Below are 27262 nucleotides of genomic sequence, written 5' to 3'. Positions count from 1 at the left end.
TTTTTTGTGATTTGAAAAAAAACCAACCACCAACCCTATCTCGCCCCCCACAACAAATTCACCTGCCCAAAGGTTGCCTTTATTTCCATTCTGAATTAGCTACTATTCTAACCAACAGTGACAGAATCAACAACATATAATTAAAATTGGATTAACTTCTGTGTACATGAATACACCTTGGACACAGTTGATTACCTCTAGGACTGTATGAGGAGTTTCATCTTTGGATTGGAGGAGAAGGGGGCTATTTAGTCTGAACTCCAAGGTAACTAAAGGGGTAATTCCACAACTGCTGAAGTTGTTATTCCTCAGCGACCTAAACCAGCCTAGTTACAGACTGCTTCAGTCCCCTTCCTGCATTCCCCCCTGCTTTATTTCGTGCTCTGCTTCAGTCATCATCAGACTCACAGCTGAGCTGGTCTAGTCCATTCTTCCAACAGAAATCCACTTCCTTTGTCAGGTTGGTTTTCTGTTAACTTAGACTGTGTTCCATGGCAGCCTTGGCTGAGCTAAGTCTACGTGAGCTATTGCTGCAGTCCCACCTCTGAGGCACATGTGCACAACCGTCTGAAGTCACCGTACAAGGGCTTCTGCAGCTGCATGGTTGAACCAGATCAGGAAACTGAGCAGGGTTAAAATGAGAAGGATAAGGGTAAGTTTGAGCCACGCTGATTCCATTATCTGGTTCACCAGACAGCTACCCAAAAAAGGGATGGGAATAAGCATGACTCGCTTTTACCAGTAGGACCAACCTAGTTTACTTTTTCCCCTCCAATTATAGCTCAATCAAAACTTAACCATTCTCACAAATGATGTCAGGCTATAGAAAATAAGGATCTCTCCACAACCCTGAACAATGAGTTACTAGAGGACAGTAACTTTGTTTCAGGGGATAAAAGGCACTGGATACTACACTATGGTGGAGAAACTGCAGCAATAAGAAGGATACTGGACTTCTGCAAGGTTCTGACTCAATTCTAGAGGACAGCCAAGAGGAAATCCTTCAAGGAAGCAGAGGCAGTAAACACCATGCTAATACCTAGCTATCAAAAGAAATACACAGATAACAAAAAAAAATCCTTACCTGCGTGAAACGGGTATGCACTATCATTTGGCTTCCTTAAAGAATTCCTAACACTGAAGCACAGCAAAACATAGTATTCCACGTTGAGAATTTTATAATATCTATTCCTTCTATTATGGGAGAAACTGATTAAAAGGGAAACTGGCAAACATCTGCCTGTGACTGGATTTGTCTCTATCTGTATTTCCTAATATTTGCATGGTCACTGTAGCACACACAGACTCAACAGTGCCAAGTTTTTCTTCAGCCAGTATTGCACACTCAAAATGCTGTGTTAGTGAGGAGTGGGGGGAGAAATCAGTAGATAATCAGTTGAGTTCAGAAAGCTGTACAACACAAAAAAATCATTAGTTACCTTAAAAGAAATATATTTTAATAGCAGCATCTGGTACAAACACGTATTTCCCTGGCAGATCGCAGAAGGTCATTTCAGGTATTGGCATGTCATTTTAACCAAGCCCAGTATAAAAGCTAACATGTATACCACCAAATTCACGTCTGTCTGTGGCCTTATTACATAGGTCACATGTCACTTTCAAGAAATGAAGTGTAAAAAATTACATTTAAGAGTGAAAACTTGGCAACTTGCTAGTTATCCAGTAAACACTGACTTCTGTTTACACATATACATACTGCATTCAATGTTTGATCAGTAAAGGTCTTACGAAGTGAGAAGTTTAGTGCAGCAGCAAAAATGCTTCAGTCCGATTACAACTCAAATCTGTGCAATTGAACACAATGCTCTCTCTGTAAATAAGAGCATAATAAAAAACATTAAGGGAGATCTAAACTCTGAATTTGGAGATGGGTTAGAATCTAGAAAATAAGACAATACAACATTTGAAATCCCATTTTTATGGATTCTATCCAAGCTTCAGTGGAAACAAGTTTGGTAGGAAATGCTGCCAGTGACAGATGTAGAGCATTCTTCTAACACTTTCAGCTGCTGACTAATGAGTAGGTGTTTGATAGGGCAGTTGAAATGAAAAACAGCTCATTAATCCAAACCTATGATTTCATGTAAAGCTAAAGAAAAAAATTCACACACTCAAAGCATTTTTCTCTATAACCTTTTTTGTAGTTATTCACTCAATAACTATCATGTTTCTTAATCTTTAAAATGTTAAAGTAATTCAGACTGCATAATTGCTAAATATTTTAATATTTAATGATTATAGATTATATTTACTCATTTGATAGGTCATATTTTCCTGTATGAACACCAAACAATTGCCAGTTTTTGCTTTAAGAAACGTAAATGTTTACCACATTTTAATAATTCTTCTAAACATTTTAAAGAAAATTAAATACAGGAATGTGTTTATGCAACTCGATAATAACATTATAAAGATCAAAGTTCATAAACAAGTTACTAAATTAACATGGCAAAGAGTCTCCACAGTTCTTTCACATGCTACAATACAGACAGTCACTGACACCTAACCATACTGACACAGAGAAGAGCAAGCTTCTGCAGTATTTTCCTTTATGGACTTTTTGTTTCAATAAATTCAGTACAACATCAGGCTGACAAAACTGAAGACAGCTAGGATCAGAAGGATAGCACTTAGCATACTTAGGTAGCCCAGTGTAGTTTGTGTACAAGAGACGAGCATCATCTGTTTCACAAAACTGTATTCATCAATGCTTTGCATGAGAATTAATGTTTTGCCTCAGTGCTTTGCCTTTTAAATACACTACATCTTACGGCAAATTATCTTTTATAGTACCATTATCTTGCTTAATCTACCATCTTACTTTGCATATAAAATACTTTTAGCTGAACAGTGATGCTACCACCTTGCAGCTGGACAAAATTCCTTAATTGCCATGCACACACACAAGCAGCACGATTAAACTGGAAAGGGCAAAGTACTGCACCTTTGTTCTCCACCTAATTTTAGTAGGCATGGTGGTGCTAGGTTGAACGGCTGAACTTGACTATCTGAGAGGTCTTTTCCAACCTATGATTCTATGATTCTAATTTACACCTGGCAGGAGTAGATTTCTGTGGTGACAGTGACATTAAGCACTGAGATCTCCAATCTCAACAGCTGATAAGAAAAGGGCTGCTGAAAACCCTAAAGCAGTCCATTATCGCTATGATTCCTATGAATTCAATTATATTGCATATGTCCAGCCAGTCTCTTTTGTATCACAAAAACAGACGCTGGTTTTAAATGAACAGGTAACGCACTGTGCTTGAGTTTGAACTTACCCCGATATGAGTTTGTGGAAATTACCAACGTATATGGTTGAAATTCTCTGCAGCACAGAACAGTATTTTATTTGCTTTTTAATTTGCTTCGATACCAGTTTTGCTTACTTACCTGTACTCTACAGTTTACAGAAACACACAACCACCTACCATTTCTGACCTCTTGAGAAATTCTCACTTTTTCCTCCTTCGTCATTGTTACAACAGTTTCAAAGAAATTTGGTCCAATTTTTTAAGCATCAGAATCTTAAACTGGAATCACCTCTTCTGCAATCTTGATTCATCAGATTTTAATATTGTACAGACGATGAACACAGAGCTCTCCCTTAGACAGCCATTTACGACTTAAAAACATTAGGAAAGCTTTAATAACACTTGCCTCCCTATCAGAGTCCTGTATCACAGGCAGACAAGTTGAGACACCACCCCGTCGTTCTCCTCTTGAACAGAACAGACTCAAAATTTGGCATAGCTCTAAAGTCAAAAGAAACCACACACTCTACATGAAATGTGCTCAGAAAAATGGCACCCTTATGACCTGTCGTGTTTTGGTGTGGGTTTTTCAGAGATAGTACTGATAGTAGTATCATGCTAAGTCAGAAACAGACATTTCCACCAGAAGGTCAAAACCAGCGCTGATCAACACAGCACAGCAAGATCTCCAGCAGTGGAATACCACAATCTGTTTAGTCATACCACATGCAGTTATTCTACATCAAGAAAACAGCACAGTATTCCATATTCTATAGTTCTTAGCACTAAGAATTAGTCTAGATGTCCACATCTGTCAACATAGCCAATTTCTTCCTACCTTGATAGATACCTTTATAAGAATACTGTATCCACATTTTTGAATCAAAAATCCAACTCCAAGAGGTAAATAGTAATTCTGTAAATAAATTAGGAACTGTATTTGAAAATAAAAGCTCAATTGCAATCATCATCTTTAAGATTACATAAAACAATGTTCACTTTTGCCTAAAAAAAAAAAAAAGAGAACAAAAAACCAACCCCAAACTCGCTGGCATCACAGGAGTCCTCTATAAGGCTATAAAAGGACTTCTATCCAGCTTTAAAAAAACAGAAATGCTACAAAAAAGCACGTATGTTTGAATCATGCCCAAGTTTACATATGCATGACTAACACATATTCGTTGCGAAATTTTACAGCTCTCCAGAATATTAAGAAGTACTGACTCTTTTTTCTTCCAAATTTGTTATTCTAGGACTGAGAGAACATTATCTTTCAATGATTATTACTTGCAGGTTAAAGTTAGACTTGTGACACAATCTTATCTGACAGTGTATAAAACCTTTTATCCCAGTCACGGCATCTTAATACTGTATTTAAGAATTCTCATTCCAACATCCTCTTACATTTTGTAAGGATTCAGACCATATCCTTAAAAATCTCAACACTTAGTACAACAGTTACCTCTAAACGCTGCACATTTACACAGTTTACTAAAATGAACACATTCTTGCAAAATAACATGCACAAATGCAATTATGTTGACCTGTTTGTACTGTTAAAAATCACAGAATCACAGAATCACAGAATAGTAGGGGTTGGAAGGGACCTCTGTGGGTCATCTAGTCCAACCCCCCCGCCGAAGCAGGGTCACCTACAGCAGGCTGCACAGGACCTTGTCCAGGCGGGTCTTGAATATCTCCAGAGAAGGAGACTCCACAACCTCCCTGGGCAGCCTGTTCCAGTGCTCCGTCACCCTCAGAGGGAAGAAGTTCCTCCTCATGTTCAGACGGAACTTCCTGTGCTTCAGTTTGTGCCCAAAAATCCCTTATAGCATTTAAACTAAATGTACGTAATGGGCAAAGGTGCATTATTAGTGAGACTATACCATGGGGAAAACGCCTGTCAACCTGGAAGTATTACTAAAATTATAAATTCTTATGAATATAAATTTTCATTTCAATAACATACATTTTTGAATCATTAAACTTAAATTTTACTGTTCTGTATTAATAGTCTTGAACAGAAGCGAAACACATGAACATATAAGTTGCCAGTTAACCAGTTATGAAATATCACACTGCTGGCTGTTTTATTTTGTGATTCCTTTTTGATCTGGGTCATTTATTCAGTGAGTTCATCAGAGTAGCAACCTCAGTCCTGCAGATGCCGTTACTCACACACTACTCATTTGGTATGGGACAACTATATTCTCGGAGAAATCAGAGAGTAAAAATAAATTTTTTTAAAAAAAATTTAAAAAAAAAAAAAAAGGTTGCAAAAAACACTCCAGGAAAAATTCGGAAAACATTAAGTCTGATCTCCTAATGGTTTAGATGGTAAACTAAGCTTATAGAATTTACAAGTATTTGTATGGTAAGCTTTTCTTAATACGCATTTAAGAGAAGGAAAAACAAGGCAGCTAGACCTGGAAGTAAACACAATTACCTCATAAAAAAAGAATAAGAAAAAAAGATAACTTTCTCCCTCAGCATTAAACCCAGGTCATTTTTTGGTTTAAAATTTTAGAGACTTGATCTGTATGCTGGTCTTCACACACTAACTCCATGACAGCTCAAGTGAAAACGTATTATTACAGCTGTCAAGCACACAAGCAACAAGCATGCAATTCATGACATGCCAAGACACTCTCAAAAGCTTCCTCTCAAAACTGAACAAACACAGGTGGATCAGTAGCACATATACATCACATATTCAAGCTCCAGTGCTTTTTCCAGTATATAATATATTTGGGTGTCAGAAGTTCATAGAGGTAACCTACAATCAAGAGCTTAAGTAAAGACAACTGATCAACATCACCAGAAATACATGTCAGCACAAAACATACTAAATCACAGACACTGTGGAATTATTTGCTAATTAACCACAAAAAATTATCCATAATGTAACAATGAATTTAAGCTTCTTGTGCAAAGCTGGGAGTAGGAAGTTGCAAAGAACAAACTACTTCAGTGTGTTAGTGGTCAGGTACATACAAGCTCAGATATGGTACTTTAATATGTTTATTAAATATTCACATTGAACACTTCCACTGTTTATCTCACACAGAATACAGTCCTAAAATTGAAAAAAATTTCAGTATATCCTCAGTTATAAGCTGTTTTCTTAAGAAAGCAAAAATGAAGAAACTGATAAGTTTCTGAAGGCTGAAACACCCTTTGCTATGTGTATTTGATACAACCAAAGCCTTAATCTGCAAGTTTTCAAAGTTATAATAAAAAACCCCACACCTTTAAGGTCAGTAAGTAATTTTTTCCCAATAAACAACTGAAAAAAAAAAACCAAACCAAACCTACTTTCTGTAACTGAAGTACCTGTACTAGAAATGCCAGCTAACAAGGAGAACCAGATAAGCAGAAATTAACATAATGCAAGTTATGTTGGCACAGAATTTTTCTGTTTTGGTAAAAATAGGTAAGGTCTTTTCAAGACATTTGACACTGTTCTGAAGGCACTTCCAGAGATACTTCTGGGTTACCTTTGGGCAGACAAGCTGCCTATTCTGCCCAAACTAAATCAGGTTGTATTACACTGCTGCAGGGATCTTCATCGGCTTGCAGCTTTGCTAATATATGGATCTCTATGCTCCAAAAGCCAACTGCATCGCAGACTTCTCTTTTCTATGTGCATCTCTATTTTTAGAGCCTCTTAAGTCATAATTTATTTCCTTTTCTTTTTGCATTATCTGCGCTACCCCGCTCCTCCATTTCCGGCATAAACTGAGGGTGTACAATGTTAATCACAAGCTGCTCCAATGAATATAAATCACATCACATTAACACCAGTCACCAGGGCAAATAGGCTGATATTTCCAGAAGCCTATCATCAGCACTTTTGTGCAACGCCCCAAAGAAGCTCGCAACATGCCTGAAGACCACAAATTTAGACTGTTTCAGATTAAAAGGCAAAGCATTTCCTAAACAAGAAATCTGGATGAAAACTCACTTTGGCAGCTCCTCCTTTCCCTTCCCAGTATTTCAGGTGATTTGTTGACCTCACCTCCAGCACTATGGCACAGAAGGATGGTATCTCAGCAATACTGCAGGCCATTCAGAGCTTACCAGTTACACACTTTCACAGATCTAATACAGATCTTCAAGTACACAAAGACAATCCCATTCTATATGCTGCCCTTAAAGTACAATCTCATGTAAAGTCCACCACACGGCAATCAACGTAACATCTATGAAGAAAATACACATCTCGGTGTACTACAGATAGAAGAAATGTTTCCCAGGTATTGCAGCCATAGAAATATAGCCACCCATTATGAATAACTGGAGTTTGAAAGCTGGAAGCTGGTTAAATACATCTAACCTGAACGAATGCTACATTCTTCCCAGTGCTTTGTAAAAGTCAAACCCACCTTAATCATCTCAGTCCTTTAAATTACAGCCTGCCAGTTTGCTTTAACTCCTGTCTGGACACAGACATTAAACAACACACAGCCATCCAGAAAGAAAGTTTCCCTGCTTCACTTGACCCACTGAACGCACATCAAGTCATGTATCTATCTACACATTCAGAGGACAGCACAACTGGCCAACAGCATTCTCAGCAACCCTAATAGGTGGGAATTAAGTCATGAGTGAGCACACGTAGTGAGTACAGCAACTATCCAGGCACCTACTGTGATTCCTGAGACTGGACACAGCTTTATTAGTAAAGGTAGTAATTACTACCCATTACTAGATCAGCAATTGCACCAGTGTTTCATAACAAAGTTTGACCCGCGACAGCCTGGGGACACACATACAGCATCAGACATCCACCACAGATAAGGTCAAGATCTTTTCTTTCTTTTCACTTGAGAATGGGTGGGGAGTGATTGCAGACTGAAAGGCAAATGCAATGCATGCACACAACAATACTTCTACCATTTCTTCACGTCTAGGTGCATTGTGCAAAAACAGTAGAACAGTCTAGGAACACACCTTACACAGTTTTTAAGATTTACTTCCCCACCCAAGTCCAAGCAGGCACTCTTCTGCCCTTCACTTGCCTACTAGTTTAAATCACAACAGAGCCGAGGTGGAAACAAATCTAAAACTTCACCCCACCCAGTGTAAGATGAATTACTTTCCCCCTCTTCCATCTGTGTTCTTTTTTCTCATTTCCAGCTCACTGTCCACTCCGCTTCTACTCAGTTCTAGTCTCCCCGAGCTGACAGTCCCAGGCATTACCAGAAACATACTATTTCAAATAAGGCAAAACGGAGGTTCTAGACCAAGTAACAAGTGTTGTTCTTTGCAGCTGAGTCTTTGAACAAAAGGTTATACCAATGAGGCCGTATGCATAACTTTTTATAAAAATCACTACTTTAATTCAGTGTCATTTGCTTATGTCACACCCTGGGTGTGACAGCTTGTGCATGAACCTAAAATGTCAGTTTAAGAGATAGGACATATTATTCATAATCTGTGGTGCTAAATATTCTTACTTACAAATCTAATAAATTAGATTGATCAAAATTTTTCAAGACTTAACTGCTGTTTATTTAATTAGCAAATTTCAGTGTCTTGTATATAGACTGCTGTACTAACATGATGAACAATATTTCATATTCTTTTTGTAAAAACAGTATGTGTGTGAAGAGAAGTATGTTGCAGTCTGTCTGACTTGGTCTGTATGAAAAGCAATACAATTCACAGGGGCTGAGAAGCTGGGTTTCTTATTTTTAAGAAACACTTATGCATTATATTAAGACAACAATGACTGGAGGAAAAAAGTCCTATCCCTTGGCATTTTCACACTGCCTACAACAGTACTACTCAACTTTTTGGCAGTCTATTAGGCTTTCACTGCCAACTTTGACCACTGGAAAGGCAGTATGCATTGCACTTTTTTTTTTTTAATAAACCTTCATAGCAAATCAGTTGCTCATAAGCAATAGATCAGTACATCTGATCCCACCTGGAAAATTCTACCCTAACACTACTACAAACTACTATAAGCACACTATGTAAACATGTATCTACACAACAGACAGTAGCTAATATAAAGATGACAAAAGCCATATTAGTAAGAGAAGACACATCAGTTGGCATCATCTTTTCACCACAGATGGCAGTAAATATAATTCTAAAAGATCACAAAGCTTTAGAATTAATAAAGAAAAAATTCGTATTCCCTAAAAAGATGCCCCTACACTTGACCCATGCTCAGGAAAACCAGACCAATAAATAGCAATAGACCAGGTCATCTCACAATGCCAACAGATATCTAGTACAAAGTAGTGCATGCTGCACCGAGGACAGATGACTGATGTTTTGCATAGAGAGCCCAAATATTCTGCTTTTATGCGAGATGAGTGAATGTACTTTAACACAGACATTTCTGGGTTGAAGAAACTTGGCTATTTCTTATACAACACACTGGAAGTCCTCATATAAGGAATGAAAGACAAGAAAAAACAAACAACATGTTTGAGCATGCAAGTATCTGCAAGTCTGCACATGTGTATACTTGATATATAATGTATGTTATCCAGATACAAGAAGTATGATGGTTGAGATGCTTCTCTGTCTCCTGCCCAAGATCCCTCACAAGAGTAATTCTAATTTAGAAAGACATACCTTTTAAAGCTGGCAGTTTTTGAAGCTCCCTGTTATTGCTAACATTAAACCTTGAAGAACTCTGCCGCTTTTCCTTCTTCAGTACTGTCTGTGGTGCTGGTACTTTGATTTTAGATAGTTGTGCTGGGGGAGGAGTGCTGTTTGACTTTTTGTTTGACACCTGTTTAAACAGAAATGAAAGCAGTTAATTGCAGCTGAACTTACAGAGAAAATCTTCTAAAAAACTATTTTTGTTATAGAAATAAGCAAAATAAGCTTTTAATCAAATTGCTCTATTCATCACCCTCTGAATGTATAGCTATCTATTCTTCTGTTCCCTCTTTTCAGTGTTCATTTCTGTACCATAGCCCACATATAGATAGGAATAGATCAGCTTGTTACATGCACCAGCCCATTTACTTGATGTTATCAGTCAATTGAAAAGAAGTTTTCAAATAGTGTAGTTCCTTAGCTACTTTCACCTTTTCCCTGAGAAGTCCGGGTCTACAAGGTATTTGGCTGTCTTACTTCAGCTTCAGAGGGATTACAGGACCTTTTCTATTTACAGAAGGTAAACCTTTCACTGCCTATTTGTAGTGTGCCTTGTTGGTATAGTCCTAAGCTTGGCTCCGAGCAAGTTGCTTTTGCTGTAATAATCCTTATCAGATTGTCACTGTACCTCTGTATGTGGTAAATAACATAAAACCAGAAAAATGGCTCCCACCTATAGGTTTTCAGTTTGCTGCTGTTTCCCAGACTACACTTGACAGTGCTTTCTCTCAAGCTGAATAAAATGCATCATTAACAAAAGCCTGTCAGAACTTGTGATGCTGCCTTTCTCATTCCTTTTCTGAAGTAGGAAAAGCAGGTTTAAAGTAGGTAATAGTTAACTTTTGACGTTCTTTACAAGAATGATAAAACATCTAGGAGTGACCTACACTAAGAATACAGGAACAGCTGAGTAAGAAATCTTACTGCAAGTAATTCATTTTACAGGAGCTTAATTTGCTGTAGAAACCTTTCAAATTTGCAAACTATTTTACACTGAAGCACATACATGTGAAAATACACCTTGGCACTTTTCTCTTACAGGAAAGACCATATTCTCCTTTTCAGTAAGTGCCCATGTGATAAGAAATGGGAAAAAAAAGATCAGATGGAAACAGGATTCAGGATGGAAATCAACTTGTAATGCTGCTACTTTGGCAGCTTGAATGGATTTAATTAGAGTTTTGTTAAGAATAGTACATAGGAAAGTAGTGTTTCTTTCCTGCATGAAATAACATCAATGGAATTTTCACAGGGATAATGCTAAAACAACAGAAACCACTTTTCTTCATGTTCTAAAAAGCTTTCTACAATAGCTTATTCATCAGCAATTTCCACATGGTCCAGAATTGTACACATTCAGGACACGTGGAAATGTTACCATACATAAATTTATCTTCTTCTAGAGTCTAAGACAGTAATTTTATTCAAACTTTGTTCTACTAGCATAACCGGGAAAGAAATGTATAACCTTCAAGGATAGAGTAACAATTGTGTTATATTATACACACAGTGCTTAATATATCAAAGACATGACTGAAAGCAGCATTTAGTTTTCACTGAATACATTTAAGATGACCATTTTGCCAAATTTAGTATTATAATAGCAAAAACCCTTACAGCCTTATAGAACAAATAAGGTGAGACAACACACTGAACATCAAAAGTCTTAAGTTATAAAAAATACTCTAGAATTGGTTTCAGTAAAAATGGCATACATTAGCAAGTTAAAGCATTTATGTACAAGTAATACCTGTTACATTGCATTTTTCAGACTATTTCAATTGTTAATCCCAAATACTAAATGCTTAAAAATATTTTTGCTGAGTATACATGTGATCTGCAAGGTAAATTCTACCCAATAATCCAATTTTAAAAAACACTCCAAATAAAGTTATGAATAGACGAAGCAGAAAGAAAACCAGTACTAAAAAATAGAATGCAATGACTTACCATGTATTAAGTGATAAAAGCTAATTAAGATGCATTATAAATACTATTACTGCACAGGATTCTATACTTCCAATATTGTGCTTGAGCCTAACAGTGTTTTTCTGAACTGGCTATCTTCCACTGCCACCTGGTTTTTTGTGCATTATTTGGAACAGGAAAGCTACTTTCCTGTTTCCTCTATTCCCAAACAAATTCCAATTTCAAATTAAGAAGTGCTCACGTGTGCCTGTACACATGCGCACACTGCGATATCCTAAGGTAACACACACCTCAGGGAACCAAGTATTCTAAATTGCAGATAAATTCTAAAATTAGCCAAAAGTGGTTATTTAAGAGGATGGGTAACATTCCTAATTAGAAATGTTGAAAGAAAGCATTTTTTGTTGCTATGGCAACTTCCCATCTAGCAGTGATGACTCCAGTGTAATTCCAGCCTTGAATCATCGGCCAATTTATCCAACAGATTTCCTCCTCCTTTCTACCGTCAACCATGATCATCCCTGCTTTTCAGACATGCTCCAGTCATTCAGACAGCACATACCACAAAGCTGCCAAAACAGTTTTCATTTCATTATTATTTGAATACTACACTACACAGCTGTACCCAATAGCCTCTCCAAGTGGCACTATGGTGTTACCACGAGAGAAGTGGCCTCCAGGGCTCGCAGATAACCAGCCCTTGGACAGAAAGGCACCTGGAGCAAGTGAGTCAAGTCAATTTAAGTCACACAGCTCAGCAATTTTAACCTCCCCTCTAAAAGGAAAACAGACTAACAATTCTGTGTATTCATTTGCTAAAGGTTTCACGGTAACATACATTTTATGAAGGTAGAGTGCTCGTTAGTTCAGACTGAAGAGCCAACCAAGCTCAGCTTCTTCCTCCCAGTAATAAACCAAATTACTTCAGAAACCACAACTCCTGATGGACATTTTGCTACATCAGCGAACAGTTCAATTTATTTGACAGCAGAACAATCAAACTACAAATGCATTTTTAGCAATTCTCCTCCTATGACTAGAATGGGAAATACCTTTTCTTCCCCTTGTTCTGGCAAACAGCTCCCTCCCACCCAAACGTTTATACCCTCATAGACACATTCAATTCCAAAAGTGTTGATAAACCCCTAAAAATATTAATAAATTCCTCTGAAAACACATCATATTGAGAACATGTTTCTTCAGATCACAACTAAAACACAATCCTCATGTTTTCTAATCAATTTAGTTTCTGAAAGATAGAGCTTTACACACTTTTATGAACAATAAGACAAATAGGACCAGTGTTATTCTGACTTTTAACAATTCAAAAACAGAGTAGAGTTCATGTTCCCCAATTCCCTCGAATAAGCTTCAAATGAATTCAAGAGAGTGAAAGGCAGGCAGGAGAAGCTTTCTTGCCAGCCATAATAGTTCAAGATAAACATTCCTTGCATCCCTTCTTCCCGCGAGTCCTCCTGCATCAACCAGGATGCGGTACATGCCTTGTCTTAACACCACTGTTTGCTCAAAGTTGCATTCTTCATCACCTCAACTTGTACACAGGCAATTATAGATCCGAGCACAACACTAAGTTTGTGACCAATCTTTGGGAAAGATAGGTATGGGTAGACCAAGCACATCTACAGTTACAGTCAATTTTTCTCTTTGAATTAAATTGATCATCAAACAGCCCACACGGCAACTTTTACTTTTGGCCAGCCATCTAAGACATGAGAGAGAGAACTGGGATCTGGAAGGAGGGTCCACTCCACACCCCACAGATGTCAACGAGTCTTTCAGAAGACCCTATTCTTCCTTTTCTGACAGTCCCCCAAAAAGCTGGTATTCAAACTACCTTGACCAAACATGGGCAACCAGAAGAACTCTGTCTGACCTTACCTTGCAAAGCACACTCACTAATAACTGAATTAGAGCAAAGCACACACTCTTCTGCATCACAAAATCAAGAGGGCTTCCATGTCAAGCATTGAGTGGGGTTAACTCTACAACGACACAGCAAGCTTTCCTACCACTTTCTAAGATAAACTGGTGAGAGCAGGGTAAGGATTTGAAGATCATAATAAAATCACATGGATGCATCTGTCATTCATGATTAAAAAACACTGGATAGCTTACTAGTGACAAAAAAATTAGATCACCTCCTAAGCACAAGGCAAGAGAGACTGTCTCTCTCTGCCCGAAGAAAACATGGTGCTAGGCAGTATCCTACATGGCATTTCTTGACACAGATTTCTTCCTTCTAATGAGTATCACCACTGAATTCAAGTTTCTATCAGTGTGTACACCATCCCAGGATGGCAGCAGCACGCCACATACCAGCTAAAATCATGATAAAAACTCTGGACTACAGGATCTGGATAGGTGAACCTTGTACCAATTAACACGTAATTAAGACTCCCTGTGAAATGTGGGTACACAGAGAAAAAAAAAAATCACAACACAGAACACTTTTTGTAAGAATCATTAGTCTGAATCCAAGAAGCAAGGGAGAATGCCTATATTAATTCAGAATTAATCTCTTCCTTCTTTTCCTTTTGGTACAGTAAGTAGCCTCCATGGATTTGTTTTTCATTAAGATAAACAGAGGTCTGATCTGTAGCACCCAGAGCAACTCATTTCTTGCCAAGGCAGCCTCAGAAGGAGCTATGAAAGCATTCTGGATTATATCTAATATGTACTTCCATTGAAACCGAAATACAATTTACTGAAACTAAATAAAGGACATGAGAAAACACCAAAGCGACATTTACAACTTCATTTTCAAAACTGTATGAGCGCCCAGTACGTAATCAAAATAATTTGGCTAAGAGGTTGAGGTCCAATATATATTCAATGTAATTAGGCTGAGAAGTTGAATTTAATTTAATCTCTTGAGATGAGAACTGAAATCAAAGATCAAGGAGTCAAAATGGGTGGAGAGCAGTTAAGAGCCTTCAATGCAGGTTTTTTCCCCTCTGCAGTAACTTCAAAGTAGCGTGAAAGTCTCTGAACACTCCAGAAATCTTCAACTCTGCCACAGAGCTCTCTGCTGATCTTCATTTGCTGCTCTGATCTGGGGGAGGTAACAGGGACAGATCACATCTGCCATATGGCCCAGTAACCATCAACCTGGTAAATATATCCACAGCATACCTGCAGGAGGTGGGCTGGTGGTGTTAATTAGCAGTTGGGACCAAGGCAAGTTGTTCAAGAAAAAACGCTACCAGGAGAACAGCATTTGTCACCCGATTTCAGTGCTGTGTTGTTAAGACCACCAGTTCAACATGCCTTCCAAGAGGACAACGTCAGAATAAACTCTTGTTATTACGGTATAAAAAGATGCAGCTTAATAGAGCTATCCAGACAGTCTGCAGTAATTCCAGTTCATACAAGTAGTGCCTAATCACTGATAAAGAGTTTGTTATGGAGCAACTAACTACAACCTCAAATATCAGCATTTTCAATCTATACAAAGCTTGATACGGATTCTTTATCATCTGGAAACATAAAAAGGGGCCATTTACCCACAAACAACCCAGTTAAAGCAGGGAAACAACATGACTGTTGGGTACCATTTTGGATGACACACAGTTTTGAGGTTCTCGCTTTGTTCCTACTATGCCATTATTGTTCACTTGTCTCACTACCATAAGATTGTTTGGACAGACAACTTCGGAAGGAGCTTCTGGAGATGCAGCTTATGGTGCTGAAGGCTTTGGTTGGTTTCACAGAGACCACAATTTAGATTTCTATTGTTTTTCCTCAACAAAATCATTTGCCAGAATGATACCTGGATTGGCTTGCTAGAATGATCTTTGCAGCTGCCTTTCTAGCAAGTACGTTTATTATCATTAAAGATTCTCTCAACGGTTGAGATATGCTGGGACTACCACTGTACTATCCAGTGTAACTTACTATGTTTTCATTTGGTAAGATAGCAAGACCTGCATCCTAAAGCTTTGAGGATCCATGTTATTACAATGATAAACAAAAAGCTTAACTTTTCAACAGGGTGGTGATGACAAAGTTTATATATTTTAGTACACTGTAACCAACACTCACTGATTTACAATGTGTTGTTTAGCAACCATGATTTTGTAATTACATATAGCAATGCTACTGGCAGCTATTGTTGATGCTTGACTATGGAGTTCTACCAGTGTTTTGTCAGAGACAACATGGAGTTTGTTGAATTGCATCAGACTGGGAAGTTCCCTACCAGCAGTGAAGGTCATCTGACCCTCTTCACTGTGGAGAGGTGCCCACAGCAAGTTTTACAGTCACAGACCATTTTAGAAAACTGATCTATAACTTGCTGAAGCTCTTTCACGTTTCTTGCTAGCATTTATTTTTCACGACAAAGCATTGCACGCATTCCCTGTCAGCTGCTTACACACATAGCTCAAATTTTATCTTTTAAAGAATTGTATCACCCTAGATTTGTACAACACACTTGACTTGCAACACATCAGCCAATCCTGACAACTGCCAAAGATGTCTCAGCTCAGTGTACTGCATCCTAGACATTCTTGCACTGTATTTTACACTCATAGTTAAGTATCAGTAGCATCAAGCTTGATTTCCATTTGCTCCTTGTTAAATCAAAATTAAGTTTACTAGTTTACTCTAGGAACAAATTGACATTTGATTCCTTTCAGTCAGAGGACTGATCTGCAGCCTGAGGTTGTAGCGTGTTGGCAACGATGACAGGGTGGCCAGGCTGGGACCATAAGCAGATTCATGCTGTTCTGCATTTGCTGTAACACCACCACCAGTAAGCACCTGGTACTTCATAAACATCAGCAGCAAAGCAACATTTGTTTCTTAATGCATCTTCTATAATCAAACTTCAAAGAAACAAATGCCCCTGGGAAAGTAAAATTTGTTACCTGCAACCATCAGTTAGCTAATTAAATATGATTAAAACCAGATAAAGTCCTAAGCATTATTTCAAAACATTTATATAAATACAGAGATGAAGAATCTGAATAAGTGATGGCTTGGCTTAAATTACTTTAGTTCTTGATTTTCATTTGTAATTTCTCTCTGATCAGCCTGAACCACCCTTTTACTTTCAAAAAACCCAACAGAAACTACCTTTGTGCTGCTTTATATATATACACACACACATACATATAAGGTTCCCACATTTGAAGGAAAACACATAGGCACAAACTAATCTCACTTACTTCAAGCCCCAACTCCTATACTCTGCTGCAAATTTTAATTATATAAAGCTACTGATGAGCTAAAACTACTATATACGTGGCCTTATCAGTGACATCTGTATTTTTGTGCTCCCCGATCTATTCACAGCAGTTTCTCACTCCACATACTCATATTGGAATCTTCGCCCCTTGCCCCCCAATCTGGTATTTGTATTACATGCTATATAAGAGAGTTACAGCCTGTGACAAGGTTCCTGGGCATTTTAGTAGTGCAGTAACAACCTTAACCACTTCCAAAGAACTGTTACACCAAATCATTTCATCTTTGGCCCTCATCATGCTTTTATATATTTTTATTACATTATTTTATATTTTTTTATATAAACTAGAAAAGTTTACTTTTCAGTACTTCAGACTGCTAAACTGAGCAGTGATGAGGAAATGTATTAAATTATAGTCACTATAAAGGTGTAGCAAATTCTAATATTTGGCAGTTCTCTTTTTACAAGTATATATGTATATTCAGGAATTGGGCGGGGGGGATCCCCATAATTTTGTTTCTAATTGGCCCCCAAAGCCAGGGGAGGAGGGCGCAAACAACACACAAATAAAAACCCAAAGTCTACCATCCCACTTGTATAATTATTAATTTATTCTAGCTTTAAATGAAATTGAGGGAGAAAAAAAACCAAACAAGATTTAATATTTGTAAAGTCTGAATATATGGGTGGATTCAACAGGTTTTTCTTACTATTTGTATTCTCTACGGAATAATTATATTAATAATTCAGTATTACTCATATGCATTAATGAACACCTGAGTTCTCTCAAAGTTTAAGGAGCACTAGGTCTTAACCCTTATGAAAAAATGTAAGAGAAATTATTTGAAACAAAGGATAAAAGGATGTCTTCAGTTTACAAACTGCTGATATCCATTTCTGAAGACCACTTTGCTCCTTCCGATTAGAACAGTCTTTGCCTTCATTGCCGTGGTTCCGTTCAGGAAGGATTCAGAGAGTTTAAATGCATGATTAGAAAGTAAAGAATAGCAAGTACTAAAACAAACTACAAACCAAAGACCTCATACATACATGTTACACAAGTAGTCATCAGCTTTGTGTAAGAACTAGAAGAGCCTAGGATCCAGTTTTCAGAGACATCTCCTTTTAGGTAACAAATAACTTTTAGATATTTAGTTATACAGCAGTGTTTGGTACATTTCTTTAATCAAGGCAAATAGTTTTAAAAGCATAATATTAAAGTCACATAACAAACACTGTTAAGGCAGCCTCTTTCACTATTCAGTATCAAGGTGTATTTGCTTTGGATGCAGAAGGAAATTCCGATTACCAAAAGTAAAAAGGCAAGATGTCAATAAAAATTGGAAATAGGAAATACAGAAGGTAAAAACAAACAAAAAACTGTGTAGCTGCTTTAAGAGTAGCACATAGTGCATCTTTCTAGTCAGCCAATAGCACCTCATTTAGTACTAAGGCTCTGTTTACTTCCTACACTTAAGTATTTTTCAATGGTTGTATCAATCCATTAAAAAATTCTCTCTAGGAATGAAAATCAGAACTGCAGGCCACGAAAAAAAAAAACAGTTTTCAAATTATTTTTTAAAGAAGTTGGCATACCAGTTTAAAGTCAAGAAAACAAAAAAACCACCGAAAATCCACAAACTTTATTTATACAGCCGATACAAGAGAAATCCATCTTGATTTTACACATCTTTTTGGTTTAAAGTCCTGTTTTGCTAATGTCAGAAGTAAAATCCCAGTCCAACAGCCCTAGAAAGCTTCAGGAAACAGAAGTTCTACAATTATGCATTTATAGCCATTCTGAGATTAAAACTTGAGAGTACTAGTTGTTCAACATTTCAAATTCATTTCATAACACAAGTACCTCTTCTTCCAAACGAAAGACCACCAATTTCCAAATCAATTTCATCTACTGCATGCGACTGACTCATGAAAACACTGGCTATTCAGCCTATCAGTCCAGCAGGGACGTATTACTGAATACATACTAAAGAAACAGCTAAGGTACAGCTAGGTTTGTTATGTGCTTTGTACACCTGACAAACAGAGCTTATTGATTTGGCTCACTGAAAACCTGGGGGCTTGGGGATGCTTTATTACAGGCTATCAGCCATTCCTGATCTAGATGGCTACATAACTGGCATCAAAGTGACAGTATGGTAGGGAGTACTACCAAACCCCTTAAAACACCGATTTATGTTACAAATAAATTAATACTTAACTTCAGGCATTAATTAAAAGAGATAAATCAAAACTATGCTAAATGTCTAAAAGACATCTGCTTCTATGAAAAGCAACAAATACACAAAAAGATGTTAAATCTTAAAGATGCTGAACTCAGTGCATCCAAAAACGCTGTGCCACTGCGTGACAGAGATTGCCCATCTAATAACAGCAATGGAAAAGAGCTTTAATGACAGCTGCTTTATACAAGTGACAATAAATATATACACACACTGAATCACATGCATGGCAGAACAGAAGCATGGATCACTACTTAACAAAGCTTTTAAAATTGGTTTCAATAGTGATTATAGTCTCACATTGGCAACACATGTCATCAATAAATCACGCAATTTTTTGCACCACAAGAGAACTAGCCAATGCAGTTTATATTTTACTACATTTTGATTTGTCTGTATTAAAAAAAACCAACCCACCTGTAAAGCAGAAAGAATCACCCAGGATAGCACATGGAAACAATGAGGTAATACACACACACTCTCCTCAAACCACACTGGTCTTCCGTTTGCTGCTCTGTATAGCAGAAGAACTTGAAGGAAGAGTTACGATTCCTGTTCTCATTTGCTGAAAGTCACCAAGCCAATACTTTCTTAAACAACAAAAACAGTTTTTCTCTACAGACTACTCAGCACTTAAGATTCAAAATGAATACAGTTTTAAGGCGGCATGAAACTTCTAAGCTTAAACCAGTCCAGCTAGACCTAGAAGATGCTGTCGCTCCCAGTCACCTACTACTGCCTTGGATGAAAGGTTACCAGCTACTTCTGACCCTTCCATCCCTCCAGTGAACCACAACAGTGGTTCAAATAGGAGCACTCAAAGTGCTCCCAGACCATTTCAGGGATTGGTGAAAAGCACAAGTTTCAGCACATATACTCCCACAGACAAAACAGTCAGAATTACGAGTCGATAGGGTTAAAATTTTAACTTCCTTCCCCTGTGGTTGTATTTCAAAACTACTGTTAAAGTACTGTAAGAAACACTTGAATTTTTAGAAGTGTTAGGTTTTTGCTAGAGATGGAAAAAGGTAATGTTTCTCAATCATTAACTACTAGCAAGCCACCTCCTTCTGAAGAAATTAGACTGACCATAAGTCACTACTGCCTTAACGCAGAAGACCACCTCCACATCTGTGTGACATAACAGAACTCTACAATAAAGCTTATGCGTGAGGGAAGTAACTTCTGCAAAAGCCAGTTAGGTCACAGGGAATACGTCCACAAGTTATGAAGTTTTGGCATAGCCAAGACCCACACCCAGTTTGTTGTTTTGGTTGGGTTGGTTTTTTTTTTGTTGTTATTTGTTTGTTCTGAGTACATGTTTCAGGCACTGGTAAACAAAACCCCGAAGTACTCTACCAGAGCAGAGACACTATAACAACAGAAAACCCCAATACACAACAGATTAAGCCTTTGTTCACAACCTGAAGACACTAATATCCTGGACTAATTACTGAAGTAAGAAGCTGTACTTATACTTTAAGGAATAGATTCAACTTTTCTAGTAACTATTTAGTCTAATTCATTAATGTCTACTAACAGGTTAGAAACTACAGTTAAATAAATGGGAGCTTAATCATATTACCTCTTTTCCTAAGTGTTAAAAAAGTGAACAATATGTGCACCTGGAAACTTGAATAACTGCACTAGGGTACAGAAAAACAAGATACCCTCACCTCATACGTTCTGTGAAATTCTGGCAGCTGTGTCACATAAAGGAGAACAGAACACAGAGAAGGACAATCAAAGTAATGAAAGTCTTCACACCTAGGGGAGATTAAGCAGGGCTTGGGGGGGGGGGGGGTGTGAGGGAATCTACTGTTGACAATCTAAAAAATATCAAATAAATCATTAATAATATGAAAACAATTTCATACAATACCTCAGCTAAGCAACTTTCTAAGCCAGATATTGGCTTAAGGAAAAGTGTTTCAGGATGGCAGACCACACATCTACTCTGTTTCTGAATATCTCTTCCAGAGTATCAGCTACTGACCACACAGCAAATATGAAGCAACATGGACCCTCCTTACGTAGCATGGATCTTTTGGTTACTTGATGTAATACCAAGGCACAGGCAACGCAAGAAGAATTATCTTGTATTCCTTCCAGTAAACATCTGCTTCGTGGGAATGCTGGAGACAGGAAAATAGGCAAGATGGACCTTGCTTTCAGACACAACTACAATGGCATTCTTTGAGTTTTAAATGAAGAGGCTTTTCCTTCAGTAGTCACCCGTATACTGCAGCTACTCCCTACCTCTGTACATGCTTACGGGCTACTGCTGAAGTTTTCAAATTGAGACAAGCATCTGCTTAATTCACTTTCAGCCCCTTTCAGGACAGGCATCCTGACCTGGCATACCACAAATCATTTCAATCCATTTTCAAACTTGCTGTATAGCTTCACAACTGAAATCTCATCTCCCTGACTGCACAACAGGAAAAACACTTGTTCATTTTTGTAAATATTAAAATCTGTTGTACTTTTTTAACTACAGAAGTCCAAGGCATCATGAATTTAGTTAAGTGCTATAAAAGTGTCTATAAATAAAGTATTTGTAGGATGCTGCTGCTTGTGTTGTTCCTGTTCTTTGAACAGCAGACAGCTTCTAGTCTTTACAATCTGCCATTTGCATTAAATTCATTTGCATTAAATGCATCTTAAGAAAAAAAATTAAACAAGCACATTTCCAGATCTACTTATAGTCTAGAAGAGGATTTTTTAAAAATCATTGTTAAAATACACGTACAAGGAAACTTGAAGACAACCTTCTTTAAAGAAAAAAAACCCTAAAATGTATTACGTTCCAGAATATTTCTATATTTACTAATCTTCACTATGTTAACAAATAGCCTCTTTTCTGCTCATAAGCACCAGCTAACATACATCATGATTACAGTCAGCCACATTAGAATGCAAAGTCTACATTACTATTTGTGTGCAATTATTCTATTAATTAAGTTAATGAGTCAAGCACTGAGGTGTTCAAAATTGTACTGAGACTAAATAATGCCCAGTGGGAATGGCAATCATTGTATATGTGCCAGTCACACCCCCAGTCCTTTTCCCATTCTGCCCCTACTCACATATGATTAACTATCATAGATAACTTAAGTAAACCGCGTTTTTCATTGGGAATTCTACACAGAAGGACAAGTGAAAATGAAAAATGCATGGACACTACAACATATTCTCCTATTGAAATTAATCTCTCTCACATTTTAAGTAAAAAAAAAACAAACCCACATCTAGATCTGCAAGCACAGAAAGAAATTTAAAAAACTGTGTATACATTTTCAGTTAACATTTAAAGCTCTCTACTAATTAACTATGGGAGCTTTACACTCTATCCTGAAGCACCAGGAAGAAATAAGAAAATCAGTTTTGGTCTCAGCAGCTTGTCATTCAGAAGCTTGAGAAAATAAGTACTTAACAAATGTACAGAAAAGACACTGATAATGACAAGCCTTACAATTGCACAGGAACTAAAATTACAGCCAAGAAGTAATACTCTTTTTAACATCACAGCAATATACTGTAAAGACAGAACACATCACAATAAAGTATGTCTATTTACACCGATACATTTCTTATTCCATTTTAAGAGCTTTCCTAGTAGCTAAGATCCCTCCTAGAAGCTAGGTTCCCTCCACCAAAATGCATAATCCCTCTTACCTGAATTGCCAAAATACTTAAGATTAGACTTTTTAATGATCTTATTAATTTATGACAGTAGCATGCGTCTTTCTGAACAAGAAACAAATAAGAACTCATTGAAGTGCATCAGAAGGAGTAGACTAAATATCCCCAACCACCTACCCCCAACAGATATTTCAGTGAGGGAAAAATGGTGAAGCTGGATGAGTACTTTGATGTCAAACATCATCTTTCAGTATCACAACATGTAGTTTAAAGGCTGAAATACATAAGCTTTTCAGTGCAGTGTTTTACATTCAGGCTGGTATGAACGTTTTAAAAGAAATTTCAGAATCTACCTAAACAGTGGATTTCCGAATGAAACATATCTATTAATTCCGAGTTTCTAGATGAATATGCAAAATGGAGTGAATAACGATTTAATTGACCCCTTTCAAGTCACTGTATCTTGCTGGTGGGCAAAACAGAGAGCAATGCGGAAGAGGAAAAAAAAAAAATCAGCATCAACAACAGAGTAATCAGTCAGAAATGGAGCACTGCATTGTATACCTATAAAAAGAAATCACACAACAAAACAACTGGCAGCCTTTGATTAAGCCTAAGGTCTCCTGACAATGTAACAGGCTACTGACACTTAACTGACACACCAACGTCAACAGCTTGAGAGAAGAGAGTTCTGGGACTTACAGAGTACGATAAAAACTGCAACGAGCAACTAGAAAACAAGCCCAAAATCTTATAATAAGACTAGAAAACAAAATAGATGTATGCCTGATAACAAAAAGAAAACAGATTAATATTTAAGACTGTAGCAAGCACGTATTTATTTACTGTAAATAAAATTAACTTCCTCAAAAGCATCTTCTCTTAAGTCTTAAAAACACTTTTTCGTCAAATACTAGGGCAGTAGTTCCACAACCACTTTCCTCACAGCCATCTGTCATGTCAAAATCTTAACAATCTAGGACTTAAACACTCTTCAAGAGCTATGACAAATTTGCCTGGAAAATACCTACATATTTTAGTAATACTTACCTCATGTTCTTGGTTGTCTTGTCCATCTTTGCCACTTTTTCCACTCTTCACTGATTTCACAGGTTCCTCAAAAAAAAAAGAAGTTTGCAGTTTCAGTTACTTTGAAAAGGAGATTCAGACAGATTTTTCAAGCCAAGAAACTCAAGTTTTTTTAGACACTAAGAATATTAAAATTGATGGAAAAAATGATACTGTTTTTTGGACAATCTTAATACTGAACTATCAGTCTCTACATAGCTACTTTAAACATTTTTCATCTGCAGAAAGGTTTTGGAGTTTTATTTATGCCTCAAAATTCACCCATAGAGCCATATAAAGATAAGCTTTCATACAGCCAAGCAGGCAGGGACAAAGAATGCAAGCAATTTGAACTACGTTTAAGAACTTATCCTTTCTGTCTTTGGGTTTTAGCTTCAAGAATATTTATATTTAGTTTAGCTTTGAAACCAGCATGAGTGCCCTACACGTTTTACACTGCATTATTTCGCCTGCTCAAGGGGCTAGAAAGGCTAGTATTAGAAGCAGGCCCACAACTCATACTTCTCCCTCTCAGCATTATACTTAACTTTCATCCTTCACTCATAGCATATTTTTGATATTCATTATTAGCAGAAAAGTAAAGAAAACTTTGAATGTTTTTAATAATCAAAGGTGGCAAGGATATTGAGGAAAAAGTTAGAACAAACCCCCACAAAGCACAACACCCAATCTCCCTACACCCAATTATAAAACCACGCTGAAAAAGACAAGAAGAAGCCAACTGAACAGAGAAGGTCTAGAGGGACAGCAGCTGGATAGGGCAGCTCTTCTCTGTTTCTGACTTCCACTCACATCGCTAATTGCCTATCACCGAAAGCGCACCCAGTTAACTTTCTGTCAGATTAGTAAATTTTCTGCGACCATTACTCGCGCAAGCCCCTTCCGTAGCTGCCGGACAAACCACCCGGGAGCGCCGGGGGCAAACTGAGGCAAAGCAAAAGCGAGCTCCTCTCCCATCGCCAGGGAAAGGAGGCGACAAGGCTCGGAGAGGCGGTCTAGGCTCCTCGAGCGCTCACGGCGATGCCCCGAGCACAGCTGCAACCGCAGCCGGAGCCCCGCAGCCCAGAGACTCCCCGGGAGGGGGATCGGGCCGCCAGCTGCGGGGACAGGCACCGCCCGCCCGCCGAGCCCCGCCGCCATGCCGAACACCCCCTTCCTCCCCTTCAACGCACCCGGGCCGGCCCCGAAGTACGAGACGCGCCCCCCGCGCCCACCCTTCCGCCGGGCACGGCGGCGGACACGCTTCCCGCCCCCCTCCTTCCCTCCCCCGCACGCCACAACCGCGGCCTCCCTCCGCCGACTGACTCCCTCCCTCCCGCTGCCCCCAACTCCGCGCCCCCCCCCCCCGGGCCCGGCGAGACGGCACCAGGACACCCCACACACACCCAGGGCACCCCCCGGACCAGGCCCCACCGGGAGCTGCCCCCTCCCCAGCGCCCGGGGGCGGGCAGGGTCCAGCACACAGCCGTGAGGGCAGGGGGCCGCCCCTCGCCCGGTCCTGCCCAGCGGCGGGGAGCGCCCCGCCGGCCCCCTGCGCGCCGGGCTCCGCTCGCCGCTGCCGCCGCCCCCCACCGCCGCGCTCTGCCCCAGGCCCCTCCTCCCCGCGGGGCCTGCGCCCCACCGCCCCCCCCGCGAAGCCCAGGACGCCCCCCGTGCCACCCCGACTCACTTTCTCCTTCTTGTTTTTATTCGGCATGGCCGCCCCCGCCCCGCGGCCGGCGAGCCGCAAGCCCCGGCGGCCCCGCTCCGCGCTGCGCCCGCCCCGCGCTGCCGCTCCCCCCCGTCCCCGGCGGCGGCCTCGGTCTCCCCCCCCCCCCCCCCTTCCTTCTCCGCCCCCCCCGCCCGCGGTCAGCGCGCCGCCGCCGCCCCATTGGCTGCTCGCGTCACGTGACCCGCGGCTCGCCGAGCGTCACCTCGTAGGCCGGGCTGGCGGCGGGTTCCCTCCCCTCGTCCCGCCTGTCACGCTGCCGGGCGGGCGGCGGGACGAGGGCGCGGGCTCGCCGCGCTCCGCCCGGGCTGTGGGGCGGGACCCGCAGCCTGAGCCGCTCCGCCTCCGCGCCCCGAGCCCGCCGGCTCGCTGAGGGGAAGCGGCGGGGTGGGCTGAGGTGTGCTCAGCGTCCCAGGCGTGCGGCAGGCTCTCCTCAGCCGATGGCACCCCGCGGGGGGCGGAAGGTCCCCCGAGCCGGAGCTGCCCGCCGGGGCCCGCTCCTGAGTGAGGGGCTGCGGGCTTCGCCGCCGTGTGGGGGCCGGGAGCCTGTCACTGGGGAGCGGCCAATGGTTAAAGAAGAAAACAGTAAAACAATATAGAGCGTATCTGCAGCGTGGTGGCCCTCTCACACAAATCCGGCGTGGTCATCATCAGTCTGAGGACTGCAGTGTATGCTTGCAGTACGTGGATGAGGAGAAGGTGAGCTTAGTTGCAGCCTGATTTGATAACACTATCTTTATCCCGTTTGTTTTTAAAAGCCGGGGTGCCGATGTGTTTGTTTCCATGATGCCAGAGGGTCCAGAGGAGGCCACAAAGATGATCCGAGGGCTGGAGCACCTCTCCTGTGAGGAAAGGCTGAGAGAGTTGGGGCTGTTCAGCCTGGAGAAGAGAAGGCTCCGGGGTGACCTTAGAGCAGCCTTCCAGTGCCTGAAGGGGGCCTGTAGGAAAGATGGGGAAAATATTTTCAGCAGGGCTGGTTGCGATAGGACAAGGAGTAATGGCTTTAAACTAGGGGAGGGTAGATTTAGACTGGATATAAGGAATAAATTTTTTACCATGAGGGTGGTGAAACACTGGCATAGGTTGCCCAGAGAGGTGGTCGATGCCCCATCCCTGGAAACATTCGAAGTCAGGTTGGACGGGGCTCTGAGCAACCTGATAGAGTTGAAGATGTCCCTGCTCACTGCAGGGGGCTGGACTAGATGACCTCTAAAGGTCACTTCCAACCCAAAGCACTCTGTGATTCTATCCCCACCTGTACCAGAGATGATTTTTTTTCAAACAATTTGCTCTTTATTCTCTCAAAGCCAGAATGCAAAAATCAGAACAATCTTCTTAGACAAAAGAAGAAAGGTGCATATATTTCCTCTGGAAGATCTACAAACTTTCTCATGTGGCCAGGTTAAGCCCAAAATTACTGTTAGCTGAAGAAAAAGCACAGGGAATATTAATGCTCATAATAGTGCCAAGACATAAAGCATTTAAAATTTAGATTGGACATGCTTATTAAATTCCAATTGTGCTGTACTACTGTAGCATA

General features: G+C 39.8%; 1 protein-coding gene across 2 annotated transcripts in view; it reads right to left on the bottom strand.

Moving 5' to 3' along the window:
* The window catches only part of PPP2R5C (protein phosphatase 2 regulatory subunit B'gamma), an 86982-nt gene extending 61216 nt beyond the window's left edge, over window positions 1-25766 (bottom strand). Inside the window, exons 1-3 of one of the 2 annotated variants that reach the window (XM_075426548.1) lie at window positions 25684-25766; window positions 23976-24041; window positions 9870-10029 (exon numbers count right to left, since the gene is read on the bottom strand). In XM_075426548.1, coding sequence (XP_075282663.1) covers window positions 9870-10029; window positions 23976-24041; window positions 25684-25710 — 253 coding nt within the window. In that variant the 5' untranslated portion in view covers window positions 25711-25766. Of the gene's footprint in view, window positions 1-9869; window positions 10030-23975; window positions 24042-25427; window positions 25536-25683 lie in introns of those variants that run through there. The other variant, XM_075426549.1, reaches the window with a different exon arrangement.
* Window positions 25767-27262: the final 1496 nt, after the last annotated feature.

This window comes from Opisthocomus hoazin, chromosome 7 (genome assembly GCF_030867145.1).
Source record: "Opisthocomus hoazin isolate bOpiHoa1 chromosome 7, bOpiHoa1.hap1, whole genome shotgun sequence".
In the NCBI taxonomy this organism is placed as follows: Eukaryota; Metazoa; Chordata; class Aves; order Opisthocomiformes; family Opisthocomidae; genus Opisthocomus; species Opisthocomus hoazin.
Note: the sequence above shows the minus strand (reverse complement) of the source record. Positions and strands in the feature narration are given on the sequence as shown.